General features: G+C 37.9%; 1 protein-coding gene across 9 annotated transcripts in view; it reads right to left on the minus strand.

Annotated features, from left to right (window-relative positions):
- Window positions 1-437: 437 nt before the first annotated feature.
- CNOT4 (CCR4-NOT transcription complex subunit 4) overlaps window positions 438-21,105 on the minus strand; it is a 162,892-nt gene continuing 142,224 nt past the window's right edge. For 4 of the 9 annotated variants that reach the window (XM_080665737.1, XM_080665735.1, XM_080665738.1 and 1 more), the window contains one exon: window positions 443-1,821. In XM_080665737.1, coding sequence (XP_080521863.1) covers window positions 1,523-1,821 — 299 coding nt within the window. In that variant the 3' untranslated portion in view covers window positions 443-1,522. Of the gene's footprint in view, window positions 1,822-2,508; window positions 2,722-21,105 lie in introns of all 9 variants that reach the window. The other 5 variants (XM_080665727.1, XM_080665733.1, XM_080665732.1 and 2 more) reach the window with 3 other exon arrangements.

Below are 21,105 nucleotides of genomic sequence, written 5' to 3' on the forward strand. Positions count from 1 at the left end.
CATCAGTGTTTTCTCATCCCTCTGCCATCACGGCACTCACATAGGTGCTGCTACTTGTCTGGCACACTGGCTGCTCCCGCCAGGTCTCCCAAGACAACCAATCTCTCAGCACATCAACAGCCCATCTGCTCCTTCCTGGAACATGAAGGATGGTTTGGTCTGCATTATACAATAGCAAAAGGCGGTTTTGTCTACAGGAAGCCCCTGGAAAAGGACTTCTGGAGTGTAAGGTGAGCTGAACTTCAAAAATGGCAGAGACTGACAATAAAACAATTTCCCCCCCTAATTTCTTCTGCTATACCATCCTCCCTATTGTTGAAGATGTACAACCAATGGAAACATCTGGTGACCACTATCACAAAATGTTTGAAACTCACATGCAATAAAATGGAAAAAAAAACAAAAAAACAAACAAACAAAAAAAAAACAAGAACAGCCCAAGGGTCATCATCAAGTTTTCTGTTTTATTTAAGATTTTAGTTTTAATTCTGAAGAAAGAGGTACATTTTCTTGGTTTTAGTTTTAGCGTCAGGTTATAACCAGGTTTCTGTTTTCTTTTCTCCTGTCTTTTCAATACTGCACAAATGTCCAGAAACTACAGGGTTAAGTAAAAGCTGCAGGCAGGGAGGTTGGAGATTTGCTCCTGTGGTGATCAGATGTCCCCAGAGCAGTGCTATCTCAGTGCCCTAGTCAGGTGAATTCAAGGTCAAAGAAAAAAATATTCCGACAGATGAGAAAGACTGAAGAAATCACTTATATTTCAGCTCTTATGTTATACATAGGTATTAAATCTGTGAATACTCTTTTTCTTTAAAACATTTGAATTTACTTTAAATATAAAGCCAAAAAATTTTTCTCCTTAAAAAAATCATTTCTCCCCTCCTTATAAACTCTTAGCAACTGGCCAGTTACTACTACAGATCAATTTGTCTTTCCATCAACTTCCAATAAATTCTTTTGCTTAACAACACAATCAAGTCCATTCCATCAATTTGCCAAAAGAATTCAAAATAAAATAAAATTTTAAAAAGCATTTTCCCTGCAATAGTGATAAGCTGAATACAAGACGGCTGCCAGGACCACGCTTTCCCTCATGCGTTTAGCAATCTCATTTCTATTAACCCGGTTTTCAAACTTCTGCAGTTGACAGTGCATTTACTTGACCTTTTCTATAGATTAATCGTCATTTTCTGCTAAGCAGATTATGTCATTATTATGCGAAACAAACAGTAATTTTCTAAGTATAGAGACTGCCCTTTGATTTTTTTTTCTTCCTTAGAAAGGCATTTTTAGGAAACATTCAACAGTGTCATTCAAATGCTGGATCAATAGAAACTTTTACAATTAAAACAAAAGATGGTCATGACCCTGTGATCGCATTGCATCTGGGGATAGGGAGAAAAAAATTGATCGGGAACTGGATTCTTCAGAACTTAAGAGATGAGAAGGGAGCTGTGGGTGAGCCGAGGGAGAAAACAGGGTGGGACAAATCCTGCATTTTCTAATGGTGTCTCCCCTTTCCCTAATGGCGGTCCAGTGTTGAACTCTGTAGTAAATCTGTGGGGGTTTTGCTAGGGGGTCTGAAGGCTGTCTGAAAGCCTGGGGGTGGGGAGTGGAAGCTGGAAGGATTTGAAGGAGGGTAGGGGTTCCAACTGGCTCTGTGCAGGGGGATCTGTGTGCTGAAGGGGGCGCTGTGGTGGGCTTGTGACGGAGCGGCGCTGGGGCCGTCCATCTCTGTGAGGGCCTGAAGGGATTTTAGCCAGTGTGGAGGATTGTCGTCTTGAAGAGAGTCTAAACTGTTTCCTGAAGAGGCTGGAATACCTAAGGAGAGAAAAGAAAACAAGAGGGAAAATGGTGAGTTTGAACAGAAAGAATAGGAAATTCATCAAACAACAACAAAATGTTTAAGGTGATTAGTTTCACACACCCCCATACACCCAAAAAAAGAAAAAATTACAATTTTTAACTCCTTCCAAGTAAATCTTTTAAATCTTACATTCCTCTTATCCTCCACCCACAACGACCATGATTTATTGTCACGGAAACCCATGCCTCCTCTTCCACTACACACTGTCCCCCACTGTTAAGAGGCAGAGCTGCAGAAACGAGTCCCCAAAATTGCATGACGTCATTTCCCAATTGTGCTTCTCCTCTATTCGGAATCCATAAAGAAGATAGCCTTATAATAAAGAGCTTTATTTTAAAAGTGGAGTATGTTCCTTTAAGAGGGTAAGTCAGATCCTTATTGTACTCGAAAGCCTAAAACATACACACATGCTGCAGACGTTAGCACCTGCTTACACCAAAAGAAGCCACCTAGGCACCAAATGCCTTATTACACAACTAGGCCAACGGAGTTAGCGTGACTGCACCCCTGAGAACGAAACAAGCCACCACACGTGTGGCTTTGTGAAAAGAAGCTGATGGAGAAGGGACTTGTTTTAGTTTAGTCTGTGCGAGAAACCAAACTGATGGCAGTCAGTGGAGCTGAAGGAGCGAGAAAGTTACCTGTGATGATGGCTGGGTCTGTCCAGCTGCCAGGGCTGTCCCAACTCAGGCTGTCGGTGGTGGCAGTGTTGGACGTTGGTGCACTGTGGTTGGCGCTGGAGGGGGAGGAGGAATTGGGCAGTCCACCAAAGTTGATGTTAATGTTGGGTAGAAGTGCCCTGAGCCCGTCCTGCCATTCCTTCATATTTAAACTCTCTACAGAACTGCTGTTGTCTGGGAGATTTACCAACAAAAAATGAAAGATAAAAAAAAAAAAAATAAAAAGCTGACGTTAGAAACAGATGTGGTTCTTTAGTGGTTAAGCGGGAGAAGAATTATTCTTTCTCTATGGAGCATTTAAAATGGGTTGACCTAACCACTATGGAAAGCAGTCTGGTGATTCCTCAAAATATTAAGAATAGAGCTTCAATATGATCCAGTAACCCCTCTCCTGGGTATATACCCGAAAAACTAAAAAACATGTATTCACAAAGATATATGCACCCCTATGTTTACGGCAGCATTATTCATGGTGGCCAAGACATGGAAATAACCAAAGTGCCCTGCAATAGAGGACTGGATAAAGAAGATGTGGTACATATACACAATGGAATACTACTCAGCCATAAGAAAGGATGTAATACTGCCATTTGCAATAACATGGATGGACTCTGAGAATATTATTCTAAAAGAAATAAGTCAGTGAGAAAAAGCTAAGAACCCTATGATTTCACTCATATGTGGGATATAAAACTGAAACTCGTGAGCACAAACAGCAGTATGGTGGTTGCTAGAGGAAAGGGGGTGGAAGGAGAGAGGGTCCTAATATATGGTGGCAGGAGAAGATTTGACTTGGGTGGTGGGCACACAGTGCAATATATAGATATTGCAACATAGAAACCCATACCTGAAACCTATATGATCATGTTGACCAATGCCACCCAAATAAATTTAATATAAAACAAAATAAAATAGGTTGTCCTAGCATGATAAACTTGGTTAGGATTTTGCTCGTGAGCTTACAGCCCCTGAAACACGTTAGGAAAAACTTGCTCAAGGATCAGGAGAGGGAGCTTCCTGTCCTTATAGCCGCTTCCCCATTCTGCGCTTGTAAATCAATAATCCAGTTTAAAATCTTTGTGTGCCAGAGCACAATTTAGTTCCAGCCACGCTCTGAAGTTTGTTAGTGAGGCATTTAGCCAGCTGAGCTGATCTATTCTATTAAAAAAAAGGAAGCTTGCAAAGTTCAATATATGAGCTTATTTCTGAGCCCATTAAAAGGAATAAAAATAATTTTATGAAGAATAAACATAAGGCAATAGAAAAAGTAATTAAGTTCTTCCTGATTATAAAACTGGTAATGCATCTCAGAGGAGAAGGGCAGTAATGATTAGGCTTTTGAATTTGAGAGTGTTTTTCCATTAGTCACAAAGACCAAAGAGGCAGGGGGGCTAAGCTACCTTTTCGATGGAGTAATTTTCAGCACAGTCTGCCTACCTTGCTCCAAGAGTTCTACCAATCATTTAAAACACCAGTCCTGGAGTCCTACAGTACTCTGGGTCTACTTGTGAACAGCATAAAATATGCTGAGACACTGTCAATGTAAAAGGCTTTTAATAAATTGTACCCAACAATCTATCACCATCCAGAATCCACACAGTATAACTAATTGGTTGGGGGGAAAGGGTAAACTATTGTTTAGAATAACTGTTTGAAAATAGGAGTGTAGGTCAAACTACCATCTGGGGGTTTTGAGAAGAGCCTAGAAAATTATTTCTGGTCCTATAGAATTGATTAGCAACTCCCATGGATGATGATGATGATGATGATGATGTAATAGGCTTAGTCTATGCTATTTGGTGAATTCAGAATTTTGTTTTGCACCAATCACTGATCTATGCCAAATATCATGGTTTAGCAAGTGAATAATTTAATCTTATTTTAAAAAGACAAAAAACTACAACCAAACCCAACAAAAGTCATCTCTGAATTTACTAAGGTGAAGAAAAGGCAATCTACATCATGAAGACATGTCAATAGAAGGGAAAATAAATTCTTTCAACCTACAGCCATTTTACAATCAATGCCATTTCCTAAAGCTCACCCTTCTAATTATATCCTACTACACATTTTCATTGTGTTTTATAACTTATAAGGCACTCTCATAGTCAGTTATTTCATTTGGTCCTCTTGTTGTGAAGTAGGCAGAGCAGGAGGAATACTTTTCATTTAATGGATAAAGGGATAGACTTCAGAATAATTTGCCCAAGGTCACAAGAGGCCTTGAATCCAGACTGTACCTGAGTTGTGTTTTAAATAACACCAACTCTCTCTCTCGTATAGACCGTTAATTGACTTTTTAATGGGTCAACTATTTAAGGGTAAAACCCAGTGGCCTATGAAACCCATGATTTAAAGGAAGCAAAAAGAAACACAGCAGATTATAATATGTCCATTTGCCATGATAAACAGGATAGAGCAATATTTTGGCTGAAAGAACCAACTGGTCTTCGCAGGGGGTTGGGGGAAATTCTACTCAACAACACAGTCATCAATATTCCCTAAGCTCTAAATGCATGAGACACTAATAAGATCACACTGATAAGGTCCTAGAATACCCTCAGTTATAGGAAGGCTTGGTGGCTATGGTACATTCAACCTCTACAGCAATCACATCATCAGACTGAATAAGTTAAGAGTTTCAATGATCCAGAAACTGAATTTTAGAAATCTAGGAAAACCTCCTAGGAGGGAAATAAATCCCCTCTGGTAAAGAAAGATGATGTATAACTCCGTGGGAAATTTTTGAAGAAGATGAGTGGTCTTGACTAGGCAGGCAGAGTCAATAAGAAGCTACGCAAGATGATTTGAGCCTCTCCCACAGAGTAGGGAAAAAAGAAAATACCCATAACTCACCAAGATGTATTTTCTCTTTACTTTTGCTTTACATTTAGTGAGAACTGAAACCAAGGATAAGAAACCTTTCATTTTGCATTAATAGAATAACACTGCATTTATATGAACTTTATTTGAAAATTAGTATTACAATGAAGTAAAAAGGCATTTGTTTGTGGGCAGGGGATATTTGGGAACTGTAAATTTCCTCTCAATTTTGTTGTGAACTTAAAACTGCTCTAAAATTTCAAGTCTGTTTTTAAAAAAGATCATTGTTTCTCTGCTTAATGTTTAATAAAACAAAACAGGAGTATGTCAGTCAAAAAAATTCACATATGGCACGTGATATAGAAACAGTGTGAAACTTAGATCCTCTCAGGTGAATTATAAGACTTTGGGAAATAAATTAGCTAGTTTATCACTTGTATGATCTTGCCAAAAAATAGTCACGTGCCCTAGACTGCTTGGGAGCCTACAGCATGGGTGCGTGGTTTACAGAGAAGCTGCAAGTGTCATGGGAAAGTGACTGACATGTTCAGCTCTTGGAATAGGACCGCTGTTCCAAGTACTTTAGAAGAAGAAAAAGAAGTTTCTTCAGTGTTTTCTCCACTATTGCTGTGCCAAGTCTTGGCACAAAGAAAGGGCGAGAGAAAGGAAATCAACTAACTCTTAACACCATCAAAATAGCTCCTCTCGGTCCAATGCACTTGAAATCACCTCCTTTACCTGCTCCCTGCCTCTGACCCAAGTTCGTTTTAGCTTCTAGGACTTCAGTTAATTCCATTCCTTAAAACACAAACATCAGGATTTATCAACCATGGCACTACTGACATTTTGGACTATATAATTAACTCCTTGTTGTAGGGACTGTTCCAGGCATTGTAGGATGTTTAGTAGCATTCCTGGTCTCTACCCACTAGATGCCAGTAGCACACAGGAACATGCACACACCCCCACATCCATACCCTAGCTTTGACAACACCAAATGTCTCCGCAGATTGCCAATGACTCCTGGGAGGCAAAATCATTACTGGTTGAGAACTGCTGACACAAAGAAAGATTCCTTTGTTTCTGGGGCTCTAAGTAATCCCACTCAAATACAATTTCTCTTTCAAATAGTACCAGGCTTTGACCACCAGACTCAACTTGATGCAACTTCATTTCCCATTATTTGTACAGGACTTCACAATGGGGTACAATTCAATATGTACAAGTCAGTGGGTCTAATGGAGAAATTCTGGGCTGAAAACTGCAGAGGTATTGTATGAGGCCACTCCACACGAATTATTAATATAACTTTGGGCATGTAAGTCATTCTGTTAATGTCTGAGGACCCTACTTCGTAAGTAGAAATAACATCTGCCTTACTCTCTCAGAAAGATAAAGTAAGAGAAGGGAAAGTAATGTGAAGCCCATTTATTATCTTATCAATGTCTAACAATTTTTCTCTAGTGCTCAATACTGAACAGATAGTAAACTTTCCAAAAAGCCAAGGCACAAGGGTCCCCTCCCTGGAAGGGATAACACTCAGCACACCATGGAAGTACTGTATAGTCAAGTCTATTTAATAAGGCTTCTTGTCACCAAAGTATTGCAAAGACAAATAAGATATGAGAAAGCACTTGAAACTTTCCACAAGAAAGACTAGACAAGACCAAGCAACTTGATGAAAATCAAGTTACTAAGCATACTTTATATTAAAACGAGTGATTTCATTTTTAAAGTAATTAGTAGTAGTATAATACATTAGGGAAGGATTGCATATTTTAAAAGGATTGCTAATGTTTAAATGTTTTATGATGTCAAAAACTAATTTTAATTCATCATTTTCAAATATGTACAACAATGCACTGGTTTTGGTTCTAAATCATGTGAGGGCAGGAGAGCGGGTCCAGTTGTTTGTAGTTTTATTTTTCTGCATAGAACTTAAAGTACTTTCAAGATGCTACATACCACACTCACACATTCCAGTGTGTATGAAGTGTCAGTATAACTGGCTTAGCATACCTTTTATTAAAGAAAAAACTATGGTTAAGTCTATAACAAATTGATTGTCACACACCAAGATGACAAATCTAGTTTTTAGCAACTACAAAACTTATTATAACATGTATGAGTTAAGGCTGCCAAGATAAAGTCAAAGCAACTATTTCCTAAAAGTGCGCAAGGACAAAGCACTTAAACCATGAATCCTATTCTCACAGAGCTTAACATCTTAACAGTGTGACAATGCAAACACTGGAAAAGTTCAACAATTACAATCTGAAAAAGCATCTGAGGAAATGTCTAGGGCTGTACATTTTTAATGAATACTAAAAACTTTAGTAAAAAGAGAGGCCACTTAGGCACTCGCATGAGAATGTGCTGGTGGGTGAAGAAGAGTAACCATCATTCATTCATGGAGTAGTTTAGTTACTACATAGACCCCTACGCCTGAAAAACCCACAAGTTGAAACTACCTTTGGTATTTTTATCCAATACTATACTAGTCCAACTACTTACTAGGAGGAATAGTGGCTGCATTTTCAGAAGGATCCAGGACACAGCCTGTGTCAGCCACTGTGCCCTTCTCTAACACACACTCTCACCTCTTCCTGCTATATACTATTTCCTATCAATTTTGGGCTGGAGTACATCTCCACCAGTAAATGATTTTAAGAAAGCATACGCTACTTTCTCAAACTTCAACAACGTATCTCTAGCAACTCAAATATAAACAAATTACGCTTGTCCTATATGTCAAACTAAACTTTATAGAGCACACAAAACTTCTATCAGAGAACTTAAAGTCTTTATGACACAGACATGTTGTACACAAAAAATCAGTTCAATTTAACTAAAATTTGCAGGGGAAATGACTACTATGTGAATGAATTCTTTAAAACAGGCTTATAAAATCAGATTATGAAAAAAAATGTTATTCTACTTAGAGTTATGTTTATTATAAAGCAAGTAGACCAGTAGTGCAGGGCGAATTTGCTTAAGAGTTTGACAGATCTGAAAATAGTGATTATTATACTAAGTGAAAAATTCTTAGAACTCAAATAAAAGAAACAGAGAACTGAACAAAGTAATAAAAAGAACAGTAAAACTTATTCTCACTACAAGGAAGCAGAAAAGATATAAACAAGAAAAAAGAGACCGTATGGGTCAGCTACATACGATCTGTACTTTCTAGACTGTCTCTACTTTCTGCCTTTTTCCTTGTCTAGAATGCTTTCCCAATCTCTTCAATGAATTTTCACTCCATCTTCCAAAAGTCTAAGTCTGTTCTCTTCCACTCAGATCCTGAACCACACTAATGTGGCAGCTAACTGTGCTGTGACAGCTACAGTAGTACAGTTTATGCTGCACGGGACTCATCTCTTCTCCCTCGCAACTGAAAGCTCTGCAAGGAGACATTGTGTACATTCTTCAGCATGCCACTCAGCATCTCCAAAATTGACATGCTTCAAGACATCTGCTAAATCTGCTGAAGCAAAGGTCCAACTTAAGGAGCTGGAAAATCATTTTGCCCAAAAAGCCTGTTTAACTCATATCTCTATAATGCTACGAATCAAATAGGGGTGTCTCCAAAGAGATGCAAATCTTTTTGAAAGCAGCAATCAGTTAAATTTTAGGAACTAAAAAGCTTCTCTGCATGTAAACTGAAGGAGAACTAAGAAGTATGTTTTTCAATATGCTTGAGATGTCAAAACACAAGCAATACAATTTTTAAAATCTAACACACCAAGATTATTTAAATGTTTTTTTAAAAAGGTACCCTTTAATATAGTAGCACACAATCAATATATATATATATATTGATTTCAGACAGGAGAGGGAAAGAGAGACAGAAACATCAATGATGAGAGAGAATCATTTATCAGCTGCCTCTGGCACACCCCACACTGGGGATTGAGCCTGCAACGGGGCATGTGCCCTGACCAGGAATCGCATCGTGACCTCCTAGTTCATAGGTCGATGCTCAACCACTGAGCCACACCAGCTGGGCTAAAAAAGATATTCTAATATTATGTATATAGGATAGTAAGTAGGTCTACTAACTATATTCTATCATTTTCCTACTCTAGACACTGTTCATTGACTCACCATGCACTTAATGCACTGGATTACTTCACTACCCACAATCCAAGCCAAGTATCAGCTTCATTTTACAAATGAGACCAAGTGGCTCTGGTAGTTTAAAGAATTTGCCCCAAGTTATACAGTTTAAAAGTGTCAAAGTCAGTAACTAAACGGAGTCTGACTCCAAAGCTTTTCTTTTCACCACCAAGCACATTACCAGCCAGTCCTTGTGCTGGCAGGAATCCCAGAGGAGGGGAGGACAGACATGTTTAACTAACTACACTACGTGATGATAAATGCTATTCTGGTATGAAGGGGCACAAAGAAAAGGTGAACAATTCTGCCACCTTATATGCAGGATAAATGGTGAATGGAGAAGCCCAGAGGAAGAGAAGCTGAAATGGAAGAGGGAAAGGTCATTCCACACAGAACAGGGCAGAAGAAGACGCTAATCACAAAATATAATAGGAACATTTCAAAATATAAGTAGATGTGTTTTGCACATTGTGTACTTTTCTAGAATGTTCCTACAGGGATCCAAAGTTCTGTTTGGGGGGAGAATCAGATCAACTACTGGGAACCAGGAAACCATCTAGATATTTGCTTATGAAGGATCTAAGGAAGCAGAATCTATTTTTTAAAAAAAGGGAGGGGGGAGACTTATGAACAATGTCCCTATAGAAAGCTGTATAAAGAATGAGAAAAAGGGAAACTTAAAAAAATTGTTTAAAAGTATTTCTTATTGATTTCAGAGAGGAAGGGAGAGGAACAGAGAGATAGAAATATCCATGATGAGAGGGAATCATCAATGGGCTGCCTCCTGCACGCCCCACACTGGCGATCAAGCCTGCAACCCGGGCATGTGCCCCGACTGGGAATTGAACCGCGACCTCCTGGTTCATAGGTCGACACTCAACCACTGAGCCACACTGGCCGGGAGTAAACTTAAAATTTAATGAAAAGATAAATACATTCTTAAAAGCATTATAATGTGGATAAGATGGAACCTGAACCAGACAGAATATACAAGCAACAGAGCTCAAGGATGGGAACGTATACAATCTGAAGGTGGAAGCGTGGAAGGCATTTGAGTGAGCACAAAACTGAGCAGTGCCTATGAGCACAGGCTGGTGAGCACATCCAGGACGACCGGGAGCTCACTGTCAAGGAGGGGATACACAGGTTACCAGGATATGACTTCACCAAATCAAATTACAAAATTGTAGACACACGAAGGGTGTCAACCACCTCGACATCTCAGATCTAAACCTGCTAGAACAAAATAAACCTGGGAAATTAACTTCCTAACCACCTCGTTTTCCCGAGGTGAAAACAAGGAGGAAAACTTTTATTCTGGGCTTGTGAACAATAAAGAACTGGTTGCCTATTGTAAACAGAAGCCCTAAAAGTATATGAGATAATTTTAGGATTTATAGAAGCAAAGACTTAATAACTAGATTTGAGTTCTCAGATGGCAGGCATGCTGGCTATTTTTGAAATTACCACAGTGAATAGCAATCACCTGTTTACATGTTAAGGAAGAGGGGGTGAGGCGGGGAGAGAAAGAGGGAGGGGGAGGGAGAGAGGGAGGGGGAGAGAGGAGAGAGAGAGAGAGAGAGAGAGAGAGAGAGAGAGAGAGAGAGAGAGAGAGAGAGAGAGAGAGAGAGAGAGAGAGAGAGAGAGAGAGAGAGAGAGAGAGAGAGAGGTCACTCGGTTGCTTCCCAAAGTGCCTGGACCAGGGATCGAAACCACAACCTTTTGGTGCATGTGACGATGCTCCAACCAATAGAGCCACCCAGCCAGGGCAACATATTAGTTTTTTTGGCTAAATGTTGACTGTGAGCTCCTCCAGGAAAGGGACTTTGGTTTAATTCTCTTTGATTTCTCTTTGTATATAGTGAACAGTTCCTGAGCAGAACCTAAAGAGGTATTTATGTTTTCTAAATAAATAGCCCTTAACATTTGCTTCTAGGTTTTTTTTAAGACAGCTTTCCAACAATGGGCAAAAAAAGGAATGGGCCAGGATGGCCCCACGGTTATAGAGAGCAGTGCTTCAGCACAGCAAATGCTAAAATATGACAGTCTGACTATGCAGTAACTCTAGTAAAGAAAACAAGCTGGGGAGAAACATAAAAGAAAGGAGAATCTCATGGAATTAGAGTTGAAAAGCTTAGAAAAGATGGATGGAGGTATATAACCTACCTGTATAAGAGTATCATAATCCTTGAGGATTAAAATCAGAATCCATAATGAATGAAGCTTGTGGAAAATGCTGAAGGCAAGAAAAAGCTAAATTTGAGTAGCAGAAAATTAGGGAAAGTCAACACTCAGCCTGATATCACAATGTTAAGCCCCGAGAGAAGACCCAGCTATTTGGTTCCCTCTTCATTTTGCTTCCCTCCGTCTTCTTTATAAAAGAGCACACAATCCTCAAACCAGAAAGAACTGATTAAGAAATGTACAGAAGAGAACTGTCACTAGAGATGAAAAATACTAAAAAAAACAAAAAAACTCCTCAATTGAAATGAGCTTAAACTCTCTAGGTGCAAAGTGAATTCTACCCCAAGGTATTAATCCTCAGATATGATCACAAAACCATTGTTGAGAAGTGCCAGAAAAGGAGGGAATGGCAGACTCTAGAAGCTGCATGCTTGTAATTAGTTCTTGGGGAATTCTGAAGCAGATTAGGAGCTGATGATTCCTTTAGAAATTAATAATGAAATAATAGGTTTAAGCAAGCACTGCTCTATGGCTTGTATTTGAGGCATTTTTCATGGGAAATATGTAGCATTCTGGCTAGAACCTCAGTTCCCTTCTAACGGAAATACACAGGAAGTTAAACTTTAACTTTGAAGTGGAATAAGTAGTCACGGAGACAGGTTCTACTGACAATTGTTTCCCACTGGAAATGTCCTCCTCCTATATCCCAGGGTCCAATTCCTCTCCTCTTCTGTTGCATGCCCAAACCCAAAGACTTTGCAGCTAGCCCCATTCCCATCCCACTGACATGTAAATTCCATAAAGCAAAAGAACAGAGTAATCAATGAGAGCCAAAATGCATTTCCATGAAGAACCAATCTTATCAAAGTAATTTATTTTGGGGGTAATTTCCTAGGATGTCACAAATATATCTTGAATTCAACAGTTTCTGGTAAGTTTTCTGATGGTAACCGTTGGGATAAGATGGTAAAGTATAGCATGGATAACAGCAGTGTTTAAATGGATTTGCACACAAATATCAGCCTAAAAGTTTCTGAGCTACTGCTTGGCATATCTTTTGACTCCATGCTTTAATTATCATTAGTATCATTTATAATCACATAGTTCGTTCATAAGACAAATTTGTAAGATGATGATATATAAACAGGATACACCCTTAACTACACCAAACCCAAACACATAAAAATTAAGATATACATTCAGATTTTAAAAAATGTATTAGGAAAGCACAGGATGGAAGAATCCAACTAGTCATGTGTATGAAAAAAGGTCTAACCTGTAACACCTTAATAGGCTTAAAATATTTAATATGATAAGTGGGTAATGGAACTTTTAAAAAGGTAATGTTAGGACCATATAAATAGATGTACAATGTCTAAATTAGCAATTGTTAGACATTGGACAAATCACAAATGATAAACACCAGGGGCCTCCGTTTCTCACAAAATGGGGATAATACCTACCCCACAAAATATTTTTATAGAAGAACTCTGTAAATTGAAAGGAATATATGTTAGTAATAATGATTTTACTTAAAAAGTAGATCTATTTATTATCTGATCACATCTGGATTGTGAGCTTTATATTTTATGAAAGGTATTCATTATCAAGTGAAAATATGTGTAGAGAACTGAACTACAGAGAGAACTAGAAACCATATTAAGTGTCTAATGGTTGAAAGAACTAAGAATGTTCCATCTATATCCAGAAGTTACTAGACAAGTTGGAACTACGTTCACATATTTAACCAGAAGTATAAATGGAAAAAAAGATTGTTTTAACCAAGAGAAAAAAATTATTTAACAATTACAAGTTGCCCTAAAGAACTGCCCTATTATTAAGAAGTACAGATTGGTACTTACAAAATAGTCCCAGGATGTCAAGTACAACATAGGGAATATAATCAATAATATTGTGCCTTAGCCGGTTTGGCTCAATGGACAGAGGGTTGGTTTGCGGACTAAAGGGTCCCAGGTTTGATTCTGGTCAAGAGTGCATGCCCAGGTTGCAGGCTCGATCCCTATTAGGGAGCGTGCAGGAGGCAGCCAATCAATGATTCTCTCTCATCATTGATGTTTCTCTCTCTCCCACTCCCTTCCTCTCTGAAATCAATAAACATATATATTAAAAAAATAATATTGTAATAACTGTGTATGGTGCCAGGTGGGTACTGGAATATCAGGAGAAATACTTTGTAATGTATGATTATCTAATCACTATGCTATACACCTGAAAGTAACACAAAATAATATAGAATGTAAATTGTAATTAAGAAAAAAAAAAAAAGACTAGCCCTACTTAGTAAAGTATTAAGCTCCTCAAACAGCTCATTACTACCCATAAAGAGTTCTGAAAGAAAAGGTATTTTATAGAGATTTTCTGAATTGTGGGTGTATGTCTAAGGGGAAGATGTATATATATTTATCTATCTGTACACATGTGTATACAGATATATGGGGTGTGGGAAAAGTAGTTTTGCAGTTGTATGTGAAAGAGTTTATTCTTGTATTATTTTTCCATATAAACATATATACACATACGTGTATATATGAGAGAGTTTGTATCATAAATGCGAAACTGAGGTTAAGAAAACTGTTAGTAATTTTTTTTTTTTTTTAAGTTTGTGCGGGGCAAGGGTTGGGCTGGTCTTGGGGAAATAAGGAAAAGTCAAGAGTTTTCTTGAGGTTCCCAGAGTTCAGAGTTAATGAAGACAGAATAAAAGGAATGATCATGGAGTAGTGAGGGGAATCCTCACACTGAATGCCATAGTATAAGTTATAACTCATGTCCAAGTGAATCTGATTACTTTTCTAAAAGTCCAGATGTAACACAAAGCAGATCCAGGCCTCCAGAAGCAATCAGACACTAACATCACTCTCTCAACCATTAGTGTTCATTCCACGAACATTTACTGAATATCTATCATTTTCTCTGGAGCCTGATGCCATTATATTCTACAGCAGTATCCTAAAAGTCATGCTGTTCTGCTTTGCTTTTATATTTCTTTAGTGGATCACTGAAAGTTGGCCATTTTGAACAAGTCAGTGATAGCTTTTGATTATTTAGTGCCAATAAAATATTTTTATGGGGATAAGTTCCTCTTTAGGCTTGCATTCAGACTGAAGTATTTTTCTGCCTATGCAGCAAATCCTCTGTGGTTATGTGTCTAGTGAAATTCCTAAGATTTCTGATGTTCACAATCTCCCAAATTTTCTCAAAGTTATTAAAAACACCAAACCCAGTTTTTTATTCCATTTGATCACATAGCTCACTTTTATTTCAACAGTGAAGATCAGTCAGTCTTAACTTTTTCTGAAAGATAACTATCAAAGTCACAAAATCCCCCCGAAAGACTAAAATTATCCATGCTCTAAAACATGACTTTAATTGACAAATTCTTCATAATCCAGCTATGAGCTTCATTTTTATAAAGTATCTTTTCAGGCATTGAAACAAAATTTGCTTTATTTCTTAATTTCAGAAAAAAATTATTTCAGGAAATGAAGTAATTTCCTCATTATTTTATACTAAACCAAAATGAAACAGATATGGGTATATTCATGGTGAGGGACATTTCCAACTTAACAGACCAACTATATATATTTTTTTAAAATATATTTTATTGATTCTTCAGAGAGAGGAAGGGAGAGAGATAGAGAGTTAGAAACATCGATGAGAGAGAAACATCGAGCAGCTGCCTCCTGCACACCCCCCACTGGGGATGCGCCCGCAACCAAGGCACATGCCCCCGACCGGAATCGAACCCGGGACCCTCGAGTCCACAGGCCGACGCTCTATCCACTGAGCCAAACCGGCCAGGGCTGCCAACTATATATTTTTAAAGAGTTCTTTTTCACTGTACTATTTACCCAAACCAAGAAATAGTTGTTAGTTTTGAGACTGTTTTGTGTAGATTTAACTTTCAAAACAAGCATTTATGATTTGAAATTTAACTATTTTATCTATGTATAATTAAAAAAAAACAAGACTATTTTATTTTTTCTCCTCCCTACAATTTATTCACATACTAGGCAAAATAAAAACTTTTTGCTTCCAACTTTCAAATGATGTCTTGATTTTAAAAGAATTCGTATTAATAAGAATTTGTCCTTTCAAGACCCTGATGAACTCAAAGACTTATATGTTCACCACCAGTCTACCAGGAGCCTCAGTTTAAAAATCATTTACATTTATTTAAGTGTTCATTCTTAGCTATGATTTATTACAGTTGAATTTGAAAAAGATTTTTAACAGAATCAATTCTCAATCAGTGTTGAATCTTACTGTGCAGGAAGAAAAGACGGAAGGTCAGATGAATACATTTTTAAAAAAATATATTTCTTTATTGATTTCAAAGAGGAAGGGAGAGGGATAGAGAGATAGAAACATCAATGATGAGAGAGAATCATGGATCAGTTGCTTCCTGCACGCCCCCTACTGGGGATCGAGCCCACAACCCAGGCATGTGCCCTTGGCCAGAATCGAACCTGGGACCCTTCAGTCTGCAGGCCGATGCTCTATCCACTGAGCCAAGCTGGCTAGGGCCAGATGAATACATTTTCAAATATAAATTAGGAACTACAATTCTTAGTGCACTATATCCCAGAGCTTAGTACTGAACCAGAACTAACATTTTTCTGAAAAAAGTTATATTAAAAAATTACACATATTTGTAAAACACAGAATTTTAGTCATATTGCTAGAAGTATTAAGTGATTTTTCAAAGAGCTAGAATAACTTAGAAGGTGAGGAAAGTGAATGACAGTTTTACAGTATCAAAAATCTTTATCAATTTGACATTTAACAGTACATGGTTGTTACTCAATCTACTCTAAATACCCAGCCTATGCTTTCTGTTGTTGTTCTGATTTTTTTAAAGGGAGAGAAAATAGTAAGATCATTTAAAATAAAAACCAGTCTGGAAATAGTTAAAAGGTAATAGACTTGTTACTGGGAAGATAACTGATCATAGAGACTAAGCCACGTGATAGGGACAAAGTTTTCTCCTTTTGAAAAGGGAAATTTGGGCCTGTCAGGGAATCATACAGGTGGTGTACCGTAAGGTCTAGTTGAGCCCGGCTGGGTGGCTAAGTTGGAGCGTTGTCCCATACACCAAAAGAGGTGGGGGTTTGATTCCTAGTCAGGGCACAAAGGGTTGTGGGTTTGATCTCTGGTTGGAGAGCATACAGGCAGGAGGCAACTAATCGATGTTTCTTTCTCTCCCTTCCTCTCTCTCTAAAAATTCAATGAACATATCCTCAGGTGAGGATTTTAAAAAAAAATCTATGAAAAAGATCTCTAGTCAAGACCACTCCTTCTAATTGTGGTAAGTTACATGGAGAAAAAAACCACTTTTTCTTTGTTCAAAGGGGAAAAATAAAACTGGATAGAGAGGTGAGCACACAGAATAAGACTCAGGGGGGTCAAGAATCAAAATCTGAAAGCATGTTATAAAACAAAGGCTGCATGATTGTGCGTATTTATTTAGAGACTGTATAAGATCTTTGCTTATTTTGGTAACAGGCTTAATTCTAGTCACTTACCATTTAAAATACAGGTGAGGTCTTGGGAGTTTCACCTAGCAACATTAACTACACTAAAATTCAAGAAAGATATGTTTATACCTATCTGGGACTAGGGAAGACTACCATTAATCAACAGTGAATGTTAACAGTTTAGGAGTAAAAAGAAACATACTTGGTACCAAATCTTACCCTAAATGGGAGGTGAGGGGATAGGGCATATAACAGTAATCCATTATCATCTAATAAAAACATAAGTGGAACAAAATATGTAGCCCAACACTCAGCTTAAAGCCAATAAGAAACCTTCCTACTTAGCTGAAGTCATAACCCAGGACCTCCTTTACCTTTAGCTGGATACTCAATTTGTAGATGTAATAAAGAAAATAAACAGCTTCAGGGTGTCAGTCTTCTTGCAAATGTCAACATGTAAAATGAAAATGTTTAAAAACATCCCAGTAATGTTCCAGGTCACTAAGTTCTGCTCGTCGACACATGACTTCAGTATGCAAGACTGTTGACAGAGCATAAATACTAGTCCAGTCCTTGGGATAAGATCTCGCCATATTAGGCAACAGCACTAGGCTATAAAAGTTGATGGCAGTCGGCTTTCTTGCATTTCTTCTTGGACATGGTGATGATATTATCTTTAAAATCCTTGTGGAGCTTTCCCTTTTTTCATTATGCTGAAAATGACTTTCTTGATTAAAAAAAATTAGCAGATATGCTATCATTTTACATGGTGTAGCATGTAGAAGCTCTTCAAAGATGAATCTGAGATCACACCTTTAGTGTGGGTACAGCACGTCCTGGTGCCATTAATATAAGCTTTTTTATTAGAAATGTCACCAGTCTATGGCATGCATTTTAGTCTTTAAACACTCTTTGGCACTGCAGAAAAATCCTGGGTAAATTTCATTCCACCCGTTTTTCTCTTTTAGTTCTGACATTGCTAATTATTTTAAGTCTACATTAAGAGTACTGCAAGGTTACATTTGCCACCCACTTAGGTTACAGCCTTGTAACCTAAGGCTGTTTTGACAACTTACAGGATCTGTGATAATAGTTGCCAACAGATGGACACTTTGAAAGCCTAAAATTCACTATTTGCACTGATACTCACAGTTGAAAGCCCTTGACCTGCAAGAACTACTATAATAATCCAACAGTAAGACACAACAAAGTTTAGAGAAGGGATATGTTCTGTTGGAAGTATTTTTTCTCCTTGAGTTACACATATGAAAGCAAATTCAGATGGTTAAGGCTAAAAGAACTTTACATTGTTATTGGAATGTTATTATGGGCAAGTTACAATCCTTCTGAGCCTTGTTTATTATAATTACTTTGTCTTTCAAAGGAGGATTATTGAAAATTATGTTATATACTATGCAATTTCATGATTCTAACACAAATATCTTTTTTCTTATTAACCTTTCCTTCGGGTTTCCCAAAGAGTGTGATATGACTATTCTTAGTAGTGCGAGTGAAATTTGATGAGAAAAAGCTATGAAAATATTTGTTCAGAAAAAACATGACCAGGGGTAAGGTGACACCAGTATTATAACCTTATTGCATTTAAATAGGGTCTTTATTTCTTTCAAAAATTACTTAGAGAAAGACAGAATATAAATATAGCATTATCTTGAACATATAATTTAATCAGAATACAGCAGGAATAAATACATGAAAAGCCACAGAGATGGCCTGACACTTTTTCCTCTGCTACATCCACCAAGTGGAGGATTTAATTGAAAATTACTACATATAACCCAACACATGCACTCAACCACATATTCATACAACGCTAGGCTTACACTTCAACTTTGCTAAGCAAACCTTTTCTTACATAACACTAATCAAATGTCATGAAGACAGAAAGACCATTATTCTCATTTCAAAATTATTGAAATGGTTGTTTCAAACTATTTACCCACTCAGGAAAGGAAGTATCTAAGGTCTCTTGTCTACAGCCCCTTGGCCTCCCCCCTCCCCTTGTCCCACACACCTCCTTTTTAGGAGAGAGTGGGGTATAAAAATTGCTTGATCCACAATTTTAGTACTGCAGTGAAGAAGTGTGAGATACATTAAGGTGTAATATTTGCCTTTCAGCCTACTGGATGAAACAGCGAGTTTAGGTGCAGCTACCACCACAAAGCCACAATAAGGAATAGGCCAAAACTCTCAAGAGTTGGAGTGGGTTATTTATTCTATTTTAACACTGAGAGTTAAAGAACAATGCTGGGCCACTGAATTGTATACTTTAAAGTAATTAATTGTATAGTAAGTGAATTTCACTTCATTTTTTTAAAGTACTGGGTGCTATAAAGGCTTTAGAAATTATAGTGAGAGGGGTACTTTAGGGATATCCTTTGTAACAGAGCACAACAGTGGTTCTCAGTACCAAAGAGAAGCTGGAACAAAACTATTCTAGGTACAGTATATTCCAGGGCCAGTTTGGAGCTTCTAGGAACCTTCAGAATGATAATAACATGTGAATTGGGTCAAGAAGAAAGTAAAATCAATAGCTACCGTAGGAAGTTTGGTCTGAGGAAAATGGATTGGTTCAACAATTTCCAGTGCTTTCATGGAACTTCTAGGTACTTCAGTCATATTGTCAAGCAGCTTAGATTGCTGAGGCTTGCCCTCACTTCTAGGAACCTAATAATTATAAACCAGATTTCTGTATAACTCAAGGGAGGACACTCTAAAACTCTGAAACAAAGTTCCATTCTCCTTAATGAATCCTGAATTCTCAAGAGTAATTCTTTAGGAAAAGCTCCTGATTAAAGAAGCTGTAGGCTAGCATGCCTAGCAATTTAATACTGTTGGCAGCAAATCATAGGGCAGTAAGGAGGCTTCTTGCTCTAACAGCATGGTTTCACAAACATAGTATTCTTGAACAATGACTTACACTTTGAAGCATTATCATTTTTAAATGTCATACTTGACATCTCAGCTGACATATATGAAATAAGTCCAGGGAGTTTAAATTTTTTAGTGTCAGAAAATTAAGGGTGCTTCCAAATTAGGCATATTTGCTATTAATCAAGTAAGGAGGAAAAATGTGTTCTATATCTCTATCTCCATCCCTATTCCACTACATCTGCAGCAGTTTTTCCTAAAGGTCACATCTAAGTATACAAAATATAAGGACCAAGAGTAGATTAGTTTAACAACTTGCAGGTATGCATCTATTCACAGGTCACATTCTCTTTTGGGGAAACCTATTACAATGTTTTTATAATCAGTTATGAGAAATTTCTTAATTTCTCTCTTCTCTACTCTTCACCAATCTACTGCTTTTAATTCCAATTTGTTATATAAATGAAGCAGAATGACCTAGTCTAGTGATCGGCAAACTCATTAGTCAACAGAGCCGAATATCAACAATACAACGATTGAAATTTCTTTTGAGAGCCAAATTTTTTAAACTTAAACTTCTTCTAACACCACTTCTTCAAAATAGACTCGCCCAGGCAATGGTATTTTGTAGAAGAGCCACACTCAAGGGGCCAAAGAGCCGCATGTGGCTCGTGAGCCATAGTTTGCCAACCACGGACCTAGTCCAACTAAGAAGAGATACTTTCCCTATGTAGATGGAAAGCTTGTTTTTTTCCAGTTTGTATGTGAGCCTGGCAGAAACCAGTTCATACCTGTAATATGGGCTAACTACCAAACTCATATGCCATACCTACTCCCTCCGTCTCAGTCCTTCATATCAGCGGTCGCCAACCGGTGGTCGAGGCCCGAAAGGTTGGTGACTGCTGCTTCACATCATATGTAACGTGTCTGTCTACCAATCCCTCACGCTCACTGGGCTTACCTCCACCTGTCCAATCTCATCTCTGGCTTTTCCCCAGCCTTCCCCTTCACTCTGCTTCCACATCCTCCTACTGTACTTTGAGAAAGGACT

This window comes from Plecotus auritus (genome assembly GCF_963455305.1).
Source record: "Plecotus auritus genome assembly, chromosome: 4".
Lineage (NCBI taxonomy): Eukaryota > Metazoa > Chordata > Mammalia > Chiroptera > Vespertilionidae > Plecotus > Plecotus auritus.